This window comes from Dipodomys ordii, unplaced genomic scaffold (genome assembly GCF_000151885.1).
Source record: "Dipodomys ordii isolate 6190 unplaced genomic scaffold, Dord_2.0 Scaffold43, whole genome shotgun sequence".
Lineage (NCBI taxonomy): Eukaryota > Metazoa > Chordata > Mammalia > Rodentia > Heteromyidae > Dipodomys > Dipodomys ordii.
This window is the reverse complement of record NW_012267259.1, coordinates 10,729,605-10,750,818: the sequence shown is the minus strand read 5'-3', so window position 1 is coordinate 10,750,818 and position 21,214 is coordinate 10,729,605. Positions and strand designations below refer to the sequence as shown.

At 42.5% G+C, this 21,214-nt stretch overlaps 1 protein-coding gene across 2 annotated transcripts in view; it reads left to right on the top strand.

Annotated features, from left to right (window-relative positions):
• Nucleotides 1-16,013, top strand: part of Rnf152 (ring finger protein 152) — a 63,292-nt gene extending 47,279 nt beyond the window's left edge. Inside the window, exons 1-2 of one of the 2 annotated variants that reach the window (XM_013018995.1) lie at nt 10,107-10,172; nt 12,052-16,013. In XM_013018995.1, coding sequence (XP_012874449.1) covers nt 12,195-12,806 — 612 coding nt within the window. In that variant the 5' untranslated portion in view covers nt 10,107-10,172; nt 12,052-12,194 and the 3' untranslated portion in view covers nt 12,807-16,013. Of the gene's footprint in view, nt 1-10,106; nt 10,173-12,051 lie in introns of those variants that run through there. The other variant, XM_013018994.1, reaches the window with a different exon arrangement.
• Nucleotides 16,014-21,214: the final 5,201 nt, after the last annotated feature.

Below are 21,214 nucleotides of genomic sequence, written 5' to 3'. Positions count from 1 at the left end.
TCACCCACAAACCCCTTTGGCCTTGCTTCCCCCCAACCCCCATCCTCACCCCTTCACTTCAGCCTGGCCCATCTCTCCCTGCCAGTCATTCCCTGCCACCAGGATGGCTTCAGAACAAGAATGCATAATGGAGTATTGACTCAGCCACACAAAAGGAAAGAAGACCCTAAGGACATGGCAAATGAAATGAGCCCCAGGGGTGTTAGAATAAGGTTAAAGGGTAAATAATTTCGTGGTTCTACTTATATGAGCTATGAAAAAACAAACAAAAACAGAAAAGGGCTGGGAAGGTGGCTTAGTGGTAGAGTGCTGGCCTTGCATGCGTGACGCCCTGGGCTCAATTCCTCAGCACCACATAAGCAGAAAAAGCTGGAAGTGGAGTTGTGGCTCAAGTGGTAGAGCGCTAGCCTTGAGCTGAAGAACTGAAGGACAGCGCCCAGCCTAGAGTTCAGGCCCCACGACCAACAACAACAACAACAACAACAAAAAGCAAACCCAAACTCATAGAACAAAGTGGAAAGAGGTCAGTCAGCATGCTCTGGGGAGAGTTAAATTAAGAAGTTAATGTTGAATCGGTGCAGAGTTCTGCTGGGATGGCAAAAAAAGAAAAATGTGAAAATAGTGGTGAGGGTTATAGACATTTACTGAACTGTAGACGTTAAGATGGTTACGATGATGATATGAGGGTGCTGATGGCTCACACCTATGATACTATCCACTTCAGAGGCTGAGAATGGGAGGATCGTGGTTTGAGGCCTGCCCAGGAAGAAAAGCTCCTGAGACCACCCTTGCCCCACTCCTTTGCAGCCCATCACTGGGTCCAGTGGTCAGCACTCGACACCTTAAGCTATGCAGGAGCATGAGGTCCAGGATGATAATTCCAGTCCAGCCCGGGCAGCAGAGGTCTGTGAGATGCTGTCTCAATGGAGGAAAACTGGACGTCCTGCCAACACCTGTGATTGCAGCAATGAGCCTCAAGTAGGCTGATCGCAGGCTCAGACCCCTACCAGGGCAGCAAGACCCTGTCCTACAAAATGATCTGCACAACACAGCTGTGAAGACGTGACTCAGTGGCATCACATTAGGAAGCCCTCCATTCAAAAGTACTACCCAAACTTTGAAAGCACATCTGTGCTGGCAGTGGCGAAGGCAGTCAGCGGGTTGTGGCTGTTTTTGTTGTGAGAAGAAATCCACACATGAGTAGGAAGTTGGGGACTGTCCGTGTTATCCCCTGGAGTTCTACCTCTCTTTCACTAGCCAAGAACCTGGGCCCCGGCCTTCTCTCCCTGAGGCCTCGGCCTCTCTCCACTGCCCTTGTGTGGGGTGGGGAAGGGGAGGGAGGCCCTGCTTCCAATCCCATTCTTTCCGCTCTCTCAGGCCAGCCCTACTCTTTCCAGTCCTGCTCCCCGCTGCTCAGAGCTGTCCACTTTGGCCTTATTTGGGTGTCTATGCCTGCTGCTCCCTTGTGACGTCACCCGCTCCCCTCCTGCAGGGAAAGCTATCTGGCACCAGACCTGCACCCCAATCCTGCCCTAACGTAGTGTAGTCAAAGTCTTGCCTGAACCCCACCTCTTTGCCACTGTTCCTCCATTGGGCCGGGCTGCTGCATTCACCTACACCTGTGCAGGCTCTGCCCCTTTGCCACTGTCTGCCATGTGCTGTCCTAACTACCTCGCAGGGTAGACACACATTGCCGCCCTTGCACAAAGGTGGTTGGACCTGTGCCTTGGCATATGCTGAGCCTCATCCTTGAGGTTAAAATCATACCGTGTGTGTGTGTGTGTGTGTGTGTGTGTGTGTGTGTGTGTGTCTGTGTGTGTGTCTGTGTGTACGCGTCTCTGTGTGAAGTGGTTCCTACCTGGGTTCCCAAACATGGCTACGGTTTACCTGTTAGAAGCCCCCCTTTTTTCCTTTAAGTTCTCCAATCTAAGAAGGCTGCTTTGTTCTCAAAGTGTAATTTTAAAATGCTATTATAGTACAAAGTGGGAAGACAGTACCTGTTTCTCTTGGGTTTTCTCTAAAGCGACAGTGTTTGTGTGAAAGTACATCCCAGTATGACCCCTTGCCCCCAAGCCAATGCCTGTGGGTTGGGTTTTAAATGTACAGAAGCAACCGGGTGTTGATGGCTCACTCCTGCAATCCTAGCTACTTATAAAGGAGGCTGAGAGCTGAGGATCTCCAAACAACCAATAGAAAGCTGGAAGTGGAAGTGTGGTTCAAATGGTAGAGTGCCAGCCTTGAGCCAATATACCAGAACAAGAATGTAAGACCCTAAGTTCAAGCCTTGGTATGGTAATAAATTAAATAAATGCAAAAGCATAGAAGAAGCAGAGCAGCCATGGTGGATGGTGGCCAGGTGAGGGCCAGGAGGATGGCTGGACCTGGCAAGATTGGGTACATTTTGTGGTGGTGAGAATCTTTTGATTGGCATAGCAGTTACATGGTGAATACAGTTGTCAAACTCATCAAATGGTACACTTAAAATATAGGGTTTTCATTGTGGATATGCTTTGTTTCAGAGTTGACTAAAAAATACATTTAAGAGAAAGCAAGAGGAGAAATCTTGTGGGTTTATTGTTAGGTTAGGAAAGACAGATGAATGATGGATGGGGGTGTGTTTACACCACTGTTCAATATGTGGTTTTGGGGTTTGTACTTTTTCTTCTTTCCTTGTTTCTTTGCCTAAATGGAAAATCAACCCTCATTGAATTACTGCAGCTGGAAGTAAGAAAAAGCAGAAGAAATGAACAAACTGACAGCCGACTCCCCTGGGGGCTTACTTTAGTACCCACGCCTTTAGGAATTCGTTGCAAGTTCAGCCTGAGTCCTAACTCGTGCAATGAATCATTAATGCTGAGGGTAGGTAAAAAGACTGAAGCAATAAATGCTCTGCTCAAAGAAAAATAATCATATGAATGGATTTTTTGTTTGGGTGTTTTTTTTTAAATGTGTGTACAGATACTTGAACACAGGGCCAGCGAGCTCTCTCTTAGCCTTTTTGCTTCAGGCTCGTATTCTACCACTTGAGCCACAACTCCATCCAGCTTTTGGCTGGCTGTTTGGAGATAAATGTCTCTGGACTTCATTGCCCAGATTGGCTTTGAATGGAGATCCTCAGATTTTAGCCGCCTGGGTAGCTAGGATTATAGGCACAGGCCAGCAGCACTCCAGCCTGTGAATTAAATCTAAGTAAACTTAAAGATGTCTGTAAAACCTGCTACATTTTCTATTTGCCATTCTTTTCAACTTTAATGTAGAATGTTCTTCGGGTAGGTTAAATGAATTGCACACTCTGTGTGTGTGTGTGTGTGTGTGTTGTGTGGAAGTCAATGAGTTAACAATTAGGTGAGATTTGGGTTTGTGTTGTTTTTCAGTTGAACCACACTTTTCCCTCCCTGTGTCTCCCCTAGCTGTAGGCCATTTCCAGTTAGTGAAGCTCTACTTGTGGTGAATCAAGATATGTTGTTCAGACCTTTAAAGGAAGGTGTGAAATTCACACAATTTCCCACTGTATTAGTCAGAGTTCACTGGAGGGACAAGTCTCAGATATGTAGATAGATGCATAAGAGGAGAGTGTTTATGGAGTTGGCACACAGAATTACAACAGCTGAGACGGTCAAGGTGAACTGCCCTACCTATGAACGTTACTTAGTAGACTGGCATCAGTGGTTCATTCCTGTAATCCTAGCTACTCTGGAAACTGAGATCTGAGAATCAAGGTTTGAGATCAGACCAGGCAGAAAAGTCTGTAAGACTCCTATCTAACCAGCAAAAAAAAAACAAACCCTTCAGGGCTGGGAAGGTGGCTCAGTGTTAGAGCTCTTGCCTTGCATGCATGAGGCCCTGGGTTCGATTCCTCAGCACCACATAAGCAAACAGAAAAAAGCCAGAAGTGGCGCTGTGGCTCAAGTGGTAGAGCGCTAGCCTTGAGCTGAAGAGCTGAGAGACAGCGCCCAGGCCCAGAGTTCAGGCCCCACGACCGGACCCCCCCCCAAAAAAACCCCTGAAAGTTGAACTGTGGCTCAAATGTTAAGAGTACCAGCCTTGCAAAGCTAAGGGAGTGTTTGAAGTCTTTACTTCAAGCCTCTGTGCTAGCGGAAGACAACCAAACAAACAAACAAAAGGTACTGATAGATAGAGCCAAGATGACCAAGGTCAAATCTGGATTGCCCAGACACCTTACTCCCAACAAACCCAGGACGAACAAAACCAGGACGTGTCCCTATCAGAAAGGATCGCCCATGTTTTTATGATGTTCCATCTAATGAGGAGTTGCCCTTTGCTGGAATTTTATGTTATGTGATAGTTTAGAGTTGTACTTCTGTGTTCTTACTCTTGGTATCAGTTGTTGCTGTTGGTGGTGTGATCTGTCAGCTTGACTGGATTAGAGAATTCCTACGCATTGGGTAGAGCAGTATTTTGGGTGTGTCTGGGCAGAAATTAAAAAACAAATATGGAAGGTAAATTGGTCTTGTCCCCTTTTCTACCCACGTGAAATACCCTGGCTTCCTGTCCAGTACACTGAAGTCTAGGCTATAGCCTTTGGACTCTAGACCTTGAACCAGCAGCCCACTGGGTTCCCAGGCCTCTGAGCTGACTTCTGCCCTTGTCTTCCCTGGATCTCAGGCCTCGGGGCTGGTATTGAGCCACACCTGGTCATCCCAGGGTGTCCAGCCTACAGGCAGCCTGCGGTGGGACTTCTCAGCTGCCTTAATCTCATGAGCCAGTTCCTACCAACCCTTCTCACCTATCTGTGTGCAAATATCTTATTGTGTAAGACCACACATTTCACAGTGGGTCAGGTGAATGCCGATCATTTTATTGTGTTCTTGGCTCATTTCTCTTTACTGTTAGTATATAGTCATTTAAAATTTTTTACAGTTAGTTGGGGGGTGGGGGTGGAGGGCAGTGGCTCACACCTATAATCCTTGCTACTCAGGAGGCTGAGATGTGAGGATTGCAGTTCAAAACTCAGGACTTGAAGCCTTGAGTTCAAGCTCCAGCGCTAGCTTGCGTGTACCCACACGCGCACGCGCGCACACACACAGAGTTGCATTATAAAGCTATAATGTTTCGTCTGTAAGCCTTATGATCTCCAAAAATAGAATGAAAATAATTACAGAAATGCTTTGATTTTTGTAGATAGGTACAAACTCAGGAAAGGTAGCCATTGTTAGGAGAATTTGTTGGTTTAATGATAGACAATATACCAGAGTAGTATACAGAAAGGAAGGAAGGGAGGGGGAGAGAGGAAGGGAGGGAGGGCTAATAGGAAATTACATAGAGATCTGGAATCAGATGTGAAGTGGCCTGTTTTCATAAATGCAAAGTGTTTTTCTTTATTGTTAGTGTATATTAAATGTACAAAAGGGTTTGTTTCCCTGTGGTATGCCCATACATGTATATACAGTTTTATTCAACTGTGAGGAAAACTAAAAACTTTGCCTCTACTGTCTCAGTGTTTGGAGCTGTAATTAAATTGAAAAATAAAGTTGATTCTAGGAGGAAGTGTTCATTTAGACTTGTAATTCATGCCTAATAATGAGTGAGTGCAAGGGCTGGCCTGAGTAGGGTGTGTATACTCAGTTTACTAGGAAAGAAAGGGGGAGCACAGGCTGTTTTAAGAACAGCTAGCTATTATAATTAGGAAAGTTGGATAGCTTCTAGGAGTAAAAATGGGAAATGTATATGTATTTCTCTTCTTGATCGTCTGAAGCCCCAGGAGGGATTTATGGAGTCGTTACCCCTGACCTCTCTCCTGAGACTAGACCCACCCTGAAGTGGGAGTTTATGACAGCGTTTAGTCAGTCAGGGGAACTACAACCAATAGTCTTTGTACATGTGTTGAACTTTACCTCTTCAGCTTCAAGTGTCTTTATACCAATGTTGAGGTTCTCTGTGAGAGCCCCCACCCCAGAACATAACTCTCTGACTCCTTCACATTGTCCATGACTGCATGCATACATACTTGGGCAAAGGTGAGCACAGTTGCTCTTTGACGTATGATAGAGCCACATTCCAATACACCCATCATAAGATGAAGGTGCATTTCACAAGCCTATCCTATGAACATCATGGCCTGGTATCATAGGACTCTGTGGTTCTGCAGTTCAATAGGTAATGTTCAAAGAACACACATGAGGCAAAGGAAGGGGAATGGTTAGGTGGGTAGGGGTGAAAAGCAGCAGACACAACCTGTGGCTGACAACACATGGCCCATCGCGGAGCTTTGTGTTCCTGTAGTGCCTCTTCGGGTGCTTGCTCAGTGTGGTCTTGCTTTCCATAATGTCCAGCTTCCCTCTAAAAATCCTGTCTTGGTAGTGAGTTGCGTGAGTGGGCACTAAGATGGGAACCAACAGCATTAGCAGAGCCTCTCGAGCACAAGCCATCAGGCAATCAGCCCAGTGCTACAGCCATACTGTAGAACTCCATAACACCTGCCCTCAAGACCCTGGGGCTCCTGGCTCCACACATCGTCCCCCCCCAATGGCGAATCTGTACTCGACTTTTGCTTTCAATAAATTTGCTACTCAATGCTTTACCTGTGGAGAATTGGATCCATACCCATATCCAGGATGGCATCAAATGGACAATAAGGTTTCATCTTTTCTGGAGTTTGCTGTTGGTGCAAAATTAAGGATGGTCAGGTTTATTGGTACCCATTTCTGTAGTAACCTCAGCACTGGGGAAACTGAGGCAGTACTGAAATGTGATGTCCTTAATTTAAAAAAATATTTCATCCCAATATATTTTATTTTCCATATGAAATATCAAACTTTGGTGGGTCAAATGTATTTACATTTACTAGCTTGACTTAAATGAAATGCACTGAAACCTTGTGAATTCCATCACTGGCAGTCATGGCGGTTGGGTTAGTTGGGTTTCTCAGCAACTGAACTGACATGCACCACACCAGTAGCTTTTGGCTCCACTGTTCCTACAAGCAGGTGACAGCACTTAAGCTGTGGCCAGGCCCTTGGTTATATATTGAGTCCTTGGAATGACCTTGACGTGGTAGCTGGTATGTTGTTTTCCTTCTTCGTGTTGAACTACTAATAATCTCTGCCCCACCTTGGTTTACCTCTTTGCCACTTGGCCTCCAGCACTGTGTACATCCCCCTTTCCTCTGTCATCCCAGATACTGCAAGGACAGTTTCACTTTCCAGATTCTTGGTTTCAGCAAATGCCTTCATGCCTTCCACTAGAGATTGGAGCTGCTGGAGTGCCGCTGGCTGATGGAATTCTAGTTGAGAATGATCTGCAGCCAGTACCCACTCCCCTGCTCCATAAAGCCATGACAATCGTTGGACCAAGTGAACTATACTGAGCATGTGGCAGTTATGTCCTTAGAAAGACTATTCTTTGCTGTCAGAGTGAGAAGTCAGTGACACACCTGTCACCCAACCATTTCTGTTCTTACAATTAATTAGACTGTTCACTAAGGTCCAGTGTAAGTGATCTTGCCAGCTAATCCACCAAATGAAAAGAGATGATAAATATTTGTTTAGTCTCATTTTAAGTACATTATCTACATCAGAAATACATGCTGTTTTAATAGAAAAACAAAAAGAATGCAGTGATGAGTTGAATGTTTTTCTCAACATAATCATTACAGTTAAGATTTTCATATAGACCATGGAATGGAACAATTCAAGGTCAGACATATAATCAGATAAGACCAGGCCTCTGATCCCCAGCTCCACTTCATAATTAATCCTGTAGCCAAAGAATGCATGAGGATTTTTTAGAGTCTAAGTAGAGTAAACCTGTCTAGGTTGTTTATTTCATTCCTTTTTTTAAATCCTCAGGTGCATATGCCTAGACTTTTAAAAGCAGCTGGGATTATACCAATTCAGTGTTGCAGACTTTGCCATTTTACCACCCACTGAATTCCTGGAAGCACTTTGCCACACCCACACTGGGTAAAGATGCACAAAATTATAGTGGTCAAAAAAATCTTATTTTGTAAAAATAGGTTGATATTATAAAGGAGATCCAGATCCCTAATCATCCATCGTTCCTGAAGAATGGTAATGCACACAGACAACCCCCCCACACTGGTACAAATGACATTATTTGTGAAGTAGTATTTTATGAAGATTTGCTTGAAAATAAGTTGCATCTTATCAGCCATAATTCCTTTTTTAAAAAAATTCTTTCATATTCACTGTTTCTGATTTTGTGATCTTATTTTCTTTTTTAGATTCTTGATGAATTACAAGGACATTTAAATACTGGTCCAATATATTTCTGTATATAGTTGTTCTTATGCATTCTACCAAAGTACTCTTTCATTTTAAAATTTAATGAGTATTTTATTTGAGTATCACATCTTGCTCTCAGGAAGAAGCAATGCCAAGCACAGGTTCCTAAAGCAATTGCTAGTATGTGGTTTATATAACATAGTTGACAAGGAGCTCTGCGATTTTTTTCTAGCCTACGTGGGCTTATCTCCCCCCCCAACCTTTTTAATAGTTGACTTGCATCTTTTGAATTGATGATGAAAGAGGGAAAGAATGATTCATCATTAGCTTAGAGCCATAACCTCATAAATTTTCTTCTCTTTGCCTAACTAATCATCATCATTACTAATTATGATGAAAATAAACTGGAATGTAATACAAGCTGGCTTACCATAGAACACATCAGAGTATAAATCAAAGAGGTTGCTGTCAAATTGGCTTTAGGGTTGAACACTGAAAAATAGAAACTGTTTTCCCTTTTCTGCTTCTGTGATCAGCTCATATTGTAAGGCCTAGAATTTGTTTGGATAGAGTTGGAAATTGAGTAGCCTAATCTCATTTTAAGGGAGCTTAACACAAAATTAAGTGAACATTACTTTGGACACAAATGGCTGGATAAAATTGCAGGCTGATTTTGTTGGGAGGGGGGAAAAAGATGGTGTGGCAGGGCTTGGAGCAGAGCCAGGAAGAATTCTTGCATTCTCTGGTCAAAATGGCAGCTCTGTGATAATCAGGAAGCACGGCTGGACACTCTGCCTGGGCAAATTATACTTTGCATGTTGTGAATAGTGAGTGAACGCACTTGACCTTCCGTACAGCGCCACCATCCCTGCTGGGACCATGAGGCAGCAGGCTCAAACAAGTTAAGTGATTTGATCTGATGTCATAGCTAGTTAGTGAGTAGAGAGGCCACAGCTCTAGTGTTTCTCACTTGTGCTACATTGCTTCCCAGGCCCGTGTTTAGAAGATAAGGTCTATGGTATGGAAAGTAGGTGAATCAATAACTTGGTGGTCGTTGTTTCGATACTGGTATCATGAAACATTTTTGTCCCCAAGGTTGAGAGCTGTTGACTTGGGGGCCATTGGTAAGGAAAGTTCTCTTTTACAGTATCCTGTCATTGTTTTACTACTGCACTTAAACTGTTACTGTTACCACAACTCAATCTTCCTATATGACCTTCCTATATGATCAATCTTCCTATATTCAGATTCATATCTCACTAGGATACTAGGACCTGATTTTCTGTGAGTTTAACACTAAGGATAGATAAGCGCAAGATAATGCCAACAAACTTCATGACCTCTCTCTCTTTCTCTCTCTCTCTCTTTCCCTCTCTCTTCCTCTCTCTCCTTCTCTCCTCTTTAAGAAAACAAATTCATTATCATAGATACAGTTTGAAGAGTTGTTACCAACATTGATCTGGCTGCTTGCCATAAGAAAAGCCAATAATTGGTGGGCTCAAAGTCAGTTGTATTCAGGGGCAAGCATCCTGCAAAGATTTCAAGCTAGATCTTGGAAGCTGGATGAAGGACTTTCACGGAGTGCTCAAGGCGCACCCTGGCTGAGCAGTTTCATCATCCAAGGCTTGTGTCTCCTTTTCTCTCCTTTGTCAGATGCCTCAATCTTCTGGGACCAGTATCTATGGTTCTTTAAACATTTTAGATACATTATTTTCCTCCAAATAAATAACAAACAACAGCAGTGTATGTGCTTTGTGTTAGTTGATACCCAGAAGAACTAAAGAATAAGTGTCATATTTTGATATAATCTTTATGCCACTAGATATTGTGGTTTCTGAAAATCTCAAGCTATCCCAGTAGTTTTCATCTGCATCATTTACGTGTGGCTACCCTACAGAGTTCAGGATATTGAGGCTTGGAGGGGTCGTGGCCTTGCCAGGGACCACCCACAGGAGCAGCCACTATAAGGTAATGGGTCTCCTTTCCACTCTGGTCCCTGCAGGCCACTCTCCTCTCCTTTCTTTCTGGCTCTGGCTGCTGCTTCTCCCCCCCGTGGATGTCACCTTAATCATGTCCAGTGTTGACTTTTCAATGTCAGCCCCACATTTTCTAGCTTTTCTCGATTCTTCCTGTAAAAGTTAACTTTTTCCCAACACCTGCATGGACTATAGCCTAAGCAGAACTTTGTGGCCTCTGATTGCGATTTCTCTCAGTGATGCTGTGGTCTTATCAAGACTTAACTTGGATTCCATCTACCTTATGACCTCATTCAATGCATTGCCTGGTCTGAGCTACTCTTATAAGAGAGTGTAACACTTCCTATCACTCCATATGCCTGCCCCCAGCCACTCTTCACCTCTTATCTGATATTATCGTAGTCTGCAAACAGGTCTTTGTAACCTGCCCCAGATGAATCATTCTACCTTTAATGTTTGATGTTTTCCCATTGCCAACTATAAACGCCAAGTTAAGCAGACACTAGGTTTGGTCCACAGTCCTAGTCTGTGGCTTGAGCCTGATGGAGCACATTTCTCTCTCCCTATGGGATCTGTGGTCCTGGCTGGGCCTAGAATGAGTGCATACAGATTCTGTAAGTGCCGTCTATGTCAATGATAGAAGTTTAAGGGCTAAGGATATAAAATTCTTTAAACTCTATAAGGAAGCCAGTTTCTGGTGGCTCATACATGTTATCCTAGCTACTTAGAAGGCTGAGATCTTAGGATCTCAGTTCAAAGCCAGCCTGGGCAGGAAGGTACACAAGATTCTTATCTAATTAATCACCAAAAAGAAAAGGTCAGAAGTGTAGTAGTGGCTCAAGTGGTAGAGTACTAGCCTTGAGCAAAAGAGTTCAAGGACAGTGCTTATAGTCTTAGATTTCAAGCCCTAGGACTGGCACCAAATAAAAAATATCTATAAACAGACATCTATAAGTCATTCTAGGATTAGGGGAAAAATTCTAGTTGATGTCTCATGTAGAAGAGAGAAATAATCAGAAATAATTTGATAATGGCTGACTTCCTTTTCTCTTCTCATACTGATTTCTTCACTGGAAAACAGCTTGACCTCTGATTCCTGTCTGTGATCCAGAGCACTTGCATAGCATGTGTGAGGCACTGAAATGGCTCTTGACACAAACCTAAATAGTAATAATACAAGAACTGATTGAGAAATATTTGTGGTTTGTGTGCCTTTGTTTGACCTTTACTGCCTGAAGGTACATTGCTGTTCCATTTTTCTGATTGCTTCTGATGAGGTGATGAGAATTACAAACAGGTGGTGAGAATTATCAGATGGTTCAAATGCTTAATAAGCATTATCTTGGTTCAAATGATTTGGTGGCAAGGATTAAAAAGATGGGCTTCTTCCAGCAGAGTCATGTTAATAACCTTTGAGAAAGGAGCTTTCCTGGCCCATAGCAGCAGGCTGGTTATTGCTGCACTCGGAGATTGCCTGAATCTGGCAGCTATTATTTACAGGAGGGTGAGTAGGAACAGATCGAGAGAGCCAGAGGACCTCATAGGAAATACCACAGACATATGGGAAAAGAGAATTTCTCTAGTGTGTTTTAGGACAAGCCAGATTCCAATGCAATACACAAAAGAGAAACGACAGACTATGAAATAAGGAGGCATTGTCTCTACCTGTTGATGGAATCCATTTCTTTAGAAAATTTTGCTGTGCTTCCTTCAGGAAGCTGGGAACATTACAGAAATCCCACAGTCTCATTTCTATGCTCTTGACCCAAGATCAATACTTTTGAACTAGGCTATAAATCCTTGAACTATACACACCTCACACCTTCTCTGAATGAGTTAAATCGTTCTGTTTGTGTCACTTGTCTCCTCAGAAATGAATGCATGCGTCCACGCCAAAGGCCTGCAAGCTCCGTGATTCCCCTTGGTGACCTGGGAAGGACAAGGTGGTGACCACTGAACACCAGCTCCTCCTCCTCCTTCCTGCGGGCCCCACCCTTCCTACTCACGGACCACGATGGAGACCCTCTCCCAGGATTCTTTGCTGGAATGTCAGATCTGTTTCAATTACTACAGTCCTCGGCGCAGGCCCAAGTTGCTGGATTGCAAACACACCTGCTGCTCCGTGTGCCTCCAGCAGATGAGGACCAGCCAGAAGGAGGTGCGATGTCCCTGGTGCCGGGGCATCACCAAGCTGCCCCCGGGCTTCTCCGTGTCACAGCTCCCCGATGACCCCGAGGTCCTGGCCGTCATCGCCATCCCACACACTTCCGAGCACACCCCAGTCTTCATCAAACTTCCGAGCAATGGGTGCTACATGCTGCCTCTGCCCATCTCCAAGGAGCGCACTCTACTGCCGGGCGACATGGGCTGCCGTCTGCTGCCTGGGAGCCAGCAGAAGTCTGTCACAGTGGTGACCATCCCAGCCGAACAGCAGCCTCTGCAAGGTGGTCCCCCACAGGAGGCGGTGGAGGAGGAGCCGGACAGGCGGGGGGCTGTGAAAAGCTCCACCTGGTCCGGCGTGTGCACTGTGATCCTGGTGGCCTGTGTCTTGGTCTTCCTGCTGGGCATTGTACTGCACAACATGTCTTGTATCTCCAAGCGCTTCACTGTGATCTCCTGCGGCTGAACCCCAGGGCAGGGAAGGCTCTTGTGGGTGCCAACGTAGAGGTGGAGCAGGTGTTGGTGAGGGGATCCCAGTGAGATGGGGGAGGGGGTGACACTACTGACCGTTTGGTGCCAAGCGCTGGCCTCTGGGTTGCTACTTGATCCACCCGAAGGACAGACGCAGAGGGTGGAAGGTGAGGTCTGAGCGAGGTGGCAGGCGAATTGCTGTGCGTGGATGGAGACGGCTTTGAAGATGATTGCATGCTTCCTCATAATCATGTATGAAATGGGCCTGTAATTTATGATTTCTCAAGATCACATTATGAGATAGACATATTCTACTTAGACATTAAACTATACGCGTGCATACAACAATCTCTAAATACAGTAGGTTAAAACGAAGATGCTGTGTATATGAGTAGAATTAAACCTCGAGTCCACATAGAAATTCAGTAAAGACATCCAGTGCTGGCTTCTTGGCCTTTTTCTTTCTTTTCTTTTTTCTTCTATTTTATTTTCATGAAACCCAGTGTTCTTTTTGTTGCTAAGGCATTTTATACATTTTGAAGGACACCCAAATCAAAATAAGTAAAACGGATTGTGGTGATTTGAAGGAAACATTTGAACAAGTGTCTTGTCATGTACCTTGATTTCTCTTGCGATTAGAATTTGCTACTTGTTTATTCATCTGAAAGCAAACAAGGGAGCAATAAAGAAGAAATAATGAGAAATGTCTAATTCCACAAGAAACTTGTATGCCGATTTTCCTCAAGCCATCTCCCAATTTAAAATGTAAATATTTGTGTATTTGTGTGTGTGTAGCGTGTGTGTAATCTGATTTACCTCAGGCTTTTGAGTCTTTTCAGAAGAACCCTGTGAGCCAGACCTCACAGGCGCGAATAAGTTAAGCATCTGCAACATTGGCCACCCTGTGGACACCTGGATCTCTGCGTCCCTCCCCCGCCCCCCATGAGGGGCCTTGTTTGTCACCTCCAACACTCACCTTTGTTGTATGTTTTTATGTACTGTATTTCTAAGGCATAAATGGAGACTGTCAGAAGAGCTTGTCTTTTCTTTCAGTTTTGGGCTTTGTGAAGACTATGAATGGATGAGCATCTGAATTAGACAGATTGCTTTTTGAAAGATGTTGGCCTGTGAAAGTCAAACCTTTTAGAACTCCAATGTTCTCTTGAGATATAACCAAGAAAATCTTTTGTATTTCAAAATGTGTTGTTTTTTTTTTAATAGAGAAGAGTGGCAAGGTAAACAGCTCACGTTCCCATCAATGAGTCAGTTCCTTACGAATTGAAAATGTAACTACTGAAAATGTATAGTGGTCTATGGGTGCGCATGAAGAAAGATCTGTTAAAGGATAAATTCCTGTGAGGGGGCATTCAGGTGGGAGCTTTATACTTCTTTTCTAGTCCCCTTCATTGATTTCAGGAAGCAAGCCTTCCACTTAAATATGATTTTAAGTTCTGTTGAATCCCAGAAAATGGCAGGAACGTTGGGGAGAAAGAAGAGAAAAATAAGAAGTGACGGATTTCAGAAAGTAAAGCTAGACAATATCCCTTTAAGATTGAGACAATTTAATTTACCTATTATATGCTAGCTGTTACCTTCAAGCAACATAAAAGTATATGCATACTAAACAGATGGAATTAATGTGAATAAATTGAAAAACTAATAACTAGACTACAAAGCTCACACTTAATTGGCATGAAAATTCAATGTAAAATTATGAACTCTGATTTCTCAAATCTTTCAAATTTGTCATAAAACCTTTAGAAAATGTATTTGAAAGCTCAAACTAGAAATTAGGTTACAATGCCATTTTATTGTGTAAGCTATTGGGCATTATACAACAAATAATCTAGGATTTATTTGGTATTAATAATTTAGGTATACTATTAGCCGCATACTATCCTGTATTATGTAACACGATATACTGTTGGGTTAGTGTCAGTTTCTCAAACTCCCAGGATGCTGTAATGCATGTCTGACCTAATTTCTATTTTTCTCGGAGGGAAAAAAAAATACATAGAAATGTTGCATTGAAAATGCGGCGTTTCAAATAGATTTTATCCTTACAGTTCTAAGTCATGGAATATTTAAATTAATTTGATGAGTGGAATCTGCATACATTTATGTACAGTGTGAAGTGACCAAGCCTCTAGCATAGTCTGTGATAGAGTTGTGCTTGTTCAGTAGGCTATGTAGCCCCCACGGACACTAATGTGTGTGGTAATGCGGTGTCCTGTGTTTCTTAGTCCAAAGCTGTAGAGTAAAAAAACAAATGTCCATAGAACTGTTCACTTAAAACCAGCCAGGTGCTGGAGCTACAGTGACCAGTGCAAAATTAATTGGCTCTTTGGTAGATTCTGGACCTTAAAATGAATAGTACCTACCCAAATCAGAATGTGTGTGTGTGTGTGTATTTAAGAAAAATTATTTACATTGTTAAATGAACTGTACCAGCAACTTGCATACCCGCTTGTTAGGGTGTGTGTGTGAAAGACAGACCTTCAAACCTTCCAGATAGAATTTTTATGTGTTTAACAATGTTTTAATGTTACCTGGTATCCATTGCCCTGGCCTCTTTGGAATTTCCCTGCAATGCTAACAACCTATATACTCCATACAATGCAGCTGCCAGAATTTGTACTTGCCTATCCGTGAAAGGCCACAAGTGGAAAGCAGAGAAAGTTAGAGCTGAAAGCAACCTCTGGTGGCAGACATCAGTTTGGAAGTGAGTCCATGGGGCCCGCGAAGGAGAGTGACAACTTGTAATTCTGCAGCAAAAGAATGCTAAAGGCCGGGCATTGTGATGCCCTCTTGCTTAGTCCTGGATCTGTCACCATCCCTGCCTGATAAGTGATTCTTTTCAGGGTTGATGAATATATCCTTTTTTCATTCAACTATTGCTTTCCTGTTTGTTTTTGTAGGTTTATTTTCATTTTGGTTAGGAACTTCTCTGGGAAGCAAAAGGAGGGTTGATTTAAGGATGAGCATAGATGATTGAAGAAACTTTTCAAACCATGTGATTTGAAGTTCTAAAAATTGCTAAACATTGGTTGGGTCCTCCTTCCTATGTGTAAAGGACAATGAATGTTGTATAAAATAGTAACCCATAAGAAGCATGAATTTTCATCTTTATTAGTGATCTTGACAAACAAGTGAATGCTTAAATACGTTAAGTAGAGCCAAGTATGCCACCAAAAAAAAAAAAGCATTGTCTTTGGAAAATATCTGTATAGTTATCTGTGGTAAAAGTTACAATGAAAAGAGGTAAATTGATTCTGAGTTCTATTCACCTTTTATTATCAGAAAGCTCAAGGTATTCTCTTTACAAATAAATTTAATCTTGTGCATGACTTACAGAGTGGGCCCACTGGAGGGTCAACTGTGTGCTAGTTACAGCCCTTGGGATTTTCTAGATCAATGAGATTTTTTCTAGATCAATATGATTTTCTAGATCAGTATGATTTCTAAATTGATGCTATTTGATAGAAACTTGAGAGATGATGAAAATGTTAAAAGTCGGATTGTCCCATGTGGCTAGTGACTACCATAGTGACCAGAGGCATCAAAATGTTCCTAAAATAGTGAAGTAGAGAGATTGTTTATGGGGTAGTAATACAGAGTTGGCAAAAAGAAAGCTCTTCCATTCTGGGCTTAAAAAGTGCGTCATCTTCAGTATGACAGTAAAAATGCATCTGCTGCCTTTGGAGTGGACCAAGGAAGAGCAATAAAGCTTAAAGTGGGCTTTATTAAGCCCCTTTTCTGGAACCATAAGCTGCATGTGAATTTATTGACCAAAAATAGTTAGATTGTAGCTGTAAAATGTTTTAACTTGCAAGCTGTGCATGACCTGTGTTGTGAAATTGTGTTTAGGGTCTTGTGTCCAAAAAAGTGTTTCAGAAAAAAAAAAAAAGCCTATGACTCCCCCTTCACTTCCAATGTCTTTCCTGAACTCCATTGCCACATTAGTAAGGTGTGAAATCTAAGAGCAAGCATGTTTTGCAGAGTTCAGAGTGTTTTTGTATTTTTGGGAAGTCTGACAGCTTGTCATTATATTTGATGTAGGAATCTGTGAATGTCAGTTTTCAGATGCCAGACTAAAGTGTGGATGCTATTTTTAGAATGGGATTTGACATTTTTTATTTTAGTTTTCACTAGTTTGCACCAAAGCACTTTTTAAGATTATCATTAAGCAGTTGTACAAAGGGGTTACAATTCCATAAACAAAAGCACCTTTTACATTTTGTTTTCTACAATTGGATGCATTGACAAATGGAATTGAAAGACTGGAAGAGTATTGAAGTTACTAGAATAGTTTTTTTTTTAATTGAGTAAAGGAAAGCAGGAAATTCAGTTTGAGATGAATTTCCACATAAAACTCAGACTCTTCCGATTAAGCTGATATTTATTCCAGTCTAGATAATTATCTGAAGAGTTCCCATTCTTGTATTTAAAACTTTGTGTCTCAGAATTGGTTAATTTGCTTTTGGTTATTTTCCATGTGTAATGTAAACCAAAGGCATTTGCTTTAATCTCTCTCTCTCTCTCTGTGTGTGTGTGTGTGTGTGTGTGTGTGTGTATGTATGTGTATGTGTTTAATTCTAGAACTTGTGAGTGAACGCAACTGCTCCTCTAGATTTTTTGTCAAAGTGGCTGTTTTTCATTAGACTTAAGAAAATTTGAAAGCTCAAGGTTATTAGTGGACAGGAGTGATGTGCAAAACACTGTATTATGTATCTTCCCTTGGAAAAATGAGGCTACCGGCCAGGCAGCATTTTGTTTAAAGGATCAATCAGGCCATTTGTCATCCTTGACCTAGATGAAGAATCTGTTCCTTGACAATTCCATCATTCCCAGCAAAATGTCACCCACAAGGTAATTCTTACCCAAACAGTTTCTACACCATACCAGAGCCAAGGAAATTTCATGACAGTTTTGAAGCTAAAAGTAAAATTTCAAATCAACAGTGATCAGTTGCTGAATTTTGTGAAACCGGAAACATTCTTGAAACCATTCTTGAAACCTAAGTAGAGAACTAGAGGCATGGCTCAAGTGGTAGAGGATTTGCAAAATAAGCACAAAGAAGGCTCCAAATTTCAACTCCAGTGCCAAGAAAGTGGATAATCAAGCATTAATTTTTTTCCCTGACCTGCTGTGCATGCACACATAAATACACAATTTAGCTGGGAAAGGAATGAGCTAGGTGGTAAGAACCATCCTACTTTCTAACTTGCAGGGATTACACAATGTTGAATATAGAGGTTGAATTCCTATCTGTTGCTATGAGCTCCATACATAATGTTAGACTTCGGTAGTAAACTTTGTAGGTAAGCTTTTTAGATTTTGCCAGTGCGTGAAGAGGTGGGTTCTGCTGTGTTCATTTAGAAAGTGTCTGTCACCAAGGCACATGAGCAGATGAGGCATTCAGTTTCTTACTGCTCAAGGGATCAGGGTAGCATGCCATGATTCTCCAGCTCTCCCAGTGTGGCTCCCATTTTTCTGCACAAATTTCTTTGTTCTCTGTAGCCAGTAGTCTTTGATTCACTGCCTGGGGAAATCCCACTGTCTCTCTCACTCACGATGTAGTGGTGCTTGAAAACATTCATCTTACTAGCTGGATTTTACTCTAGCTTAAGGTTTTTGATACTAATCTTATGATACTTCTAGGGTCAATCAGTAATTAGTACAAAATACTTAGGGGCCTCCTCAGATCCCTGACAGCATGCTATTTTGTGTGTTTTTTTGTTTTGTTTTGCAGGGATGTTCATTTTTATCTTATTTCTAACCATACAGAATGCTGCTCTAGTTTGCAAGGCTAGTATTGCATGGCACAGTCTCCTGTCATCTCCCTGAGGTGTGAGTTATTTTGGGGTTATCCTACAAAGTTTTCCAAAGGAATGGTTAATAAAAGTGTCTGTAAGCACTTGTACAGTGGGGGTTCAGTTCCACAAATCAGTTTATAAGTACAATGCATCTCTTTTTAATGTTGTTTTATTTCAGTAGTTGTACAAAGAGGTTGCAATTCCATAAGTTAGGTTATGAGTACAACACTTCTTGATAGCTGTTACCCCTTCCACTGTTGTCCGTCTTTCCCAACCCCACCCATGCCTTTCAGTTATAAGGTTTCATGTTCATGTGTGTTCATTGAATATAAGGGTAATGTGCTCACCCACCCTTCTCTATTTCCCCTGCTCTCCATCCTCTTGACACCACCATGCCCCAATAAAACATGTTTCAGCTTTCTGATGTCCATTTTGGTAAACTGTTAGTTGGTTGTTTAGAGTTACACCATTAGAGGAATCGTCAATTTTTAATTTGACATTTGCCTTTTGGGAATCCAGAAGTAGGTGATTGGATGTGATGGTGGAGAGGAAGTGTGGGCTGGAACAAGAAGAAGAGAGACAAATGTCATGTATCAGGGGAACTGTTGATATCTCTAAATAGTACGCAAAGCAGTAAGTACTCAATTGCTTTATATTGTTCTGGCTGGACTGGCTAAGATTCCACTCAACTGTTAAGAGGACTTTGTATAGGAAAAGTAGAGAAAAGGCCATGGATGTCTGGACAGACAGGTAGACAAACCCAGAGAAGGATAAAATACTTAGAGAAACAAAGTCTGTGATAAGGATTGTAGCTGGGAAATAAAACAGGTACAAAAGGACATTGTGGACAGAAACCGGCTGAAGAAAGCAGCTGGGAGCAAGTGAGAGAGCTCAGTGAAGCGCGATCTGCCGCTCTGGCCCGGATGACACATGCCGAGGACGACTCTACAGAGTGCACTCAGTTGATGCGAAGAATCCCAAAGAGGCCCCCTGTTTCCTGTCATCTTCTAAACTCTTGAGTGGATCAGTATGCTAGACAATTCCAGAACCTTCTGTAGAGATGGTGGCTGAGTCAGTAGAAAGGCCCGCGGTCTCCTTCGCAGTGGAATGCGGTACCTAGCTATATGGGTCTGTGTAGGCTTGAATTCCCTACCATTGAGCATACTTTCTATTTATTTATCCCCCCACTTGTTCGTGTTTGCCTCACTGGACGGTTGACATCGTGTGGAAGCCGGTTCCCGGTGGCTGCCACAGACTCACAACAGAAGCTGTGTAGCTGCCACCAGGGTCCCTTCCCTCTCAGGTTCCACCAGTGTGTTCCCACGCCCTGGCTAACAAACTCTGGTCAAATAGCAAGATGCTGCTCAGAGGCCGTTGACTCCAGTCCTTGACATGTTTCATTTACAGTTATGTGTATTTATTTTTAGGAGCTTTTAAAGGGCCAAATTGCCCTACAGATAAATGAGCTGCCGGTCCATGTAGAAAAAAATACTGTCCAAATGTTGCCAAATATTGACTTTGTAAAGGGGATATCAAGCTGCTGTTTATTAATCTGAATGTCTTAAAAGCATTCTTGCTTGCTCTCTGTTATAGATGGTGTCTTAGCTAGTCCTGAGTTTTTCCAATGAACTCAATTTTAATATATGGTATTTTTGTATGCCAACTGGTGTCTTGTCCTTTGTATATGTGGTAATGTTAATTTTATGACTACTGTTAAAACACATTTGCTATGATTAAAATTCAAAATGATTTCAAGTAGACTCAGATGTTTTTCTTCCCTCCCCCTCCAACTGGCAAAGAAAAGAAAAGTTAGCCTGAGATTTGTCACCATCAGTTACTCAATTGTAGTAGACTTGGGTATTAACGCCATGAGGAATTCCTGAGCCAGGGATTTTAGTAGAGGTGACTCTCAAGTGACTCTGGAAAAGCCGAAGAGTGAATTCATAATGAATGAGTAAGCCCAAAGTTGTTTTTGCCACTTGGCTTCTTGTGGCTCCATCTTTGTCTTCCACTGTTCAGAAATGACAAGTGTACCTCTGGCCCCAGATGGGCTGTTGAATTGTATTGCAGCCCCTGCCCTGGTCAAATTGCTCCTTTGATAAGTGCTCTCATGTGTAGCACGGAAGGTGTTTGGAGAACCCTTGCTGACAACATGCATGAACCACTGGATCATGCGAATTTCAGGTCCACTTAGCATCTTAATTGAGGGGTAATCAATGCTCTGATCTATGTATGTGCTAATGTAAGCTTGCTCTGGTTCTGTATGGAAAATGTATTTTTAGATAATCCTATCTCTGAAATGATTATGTCAGTACATCCTGAGGGAAGGGGCAGAAATCAAGCTTTGTATTATTAGTGAGTCAAGCATCATTTATTTTTACCTATTTTACAAATTCTAGTGTGCCTTTCCCTGGAAGCAGAGGTGGGAGTGGACAGCAATTCCTTCACTGGATTCACCTGCTCAGGCTCCAGCATGTCCATCCGCCAAAGAAGCCGGCGAGCAGGAGGCACGGGTTGTTTAGGACAGGAAGTGCCTTTCTTGGCTCCTTTATGAATTGGCTCCCCAGGGCAGGGAGAGATGGTATCT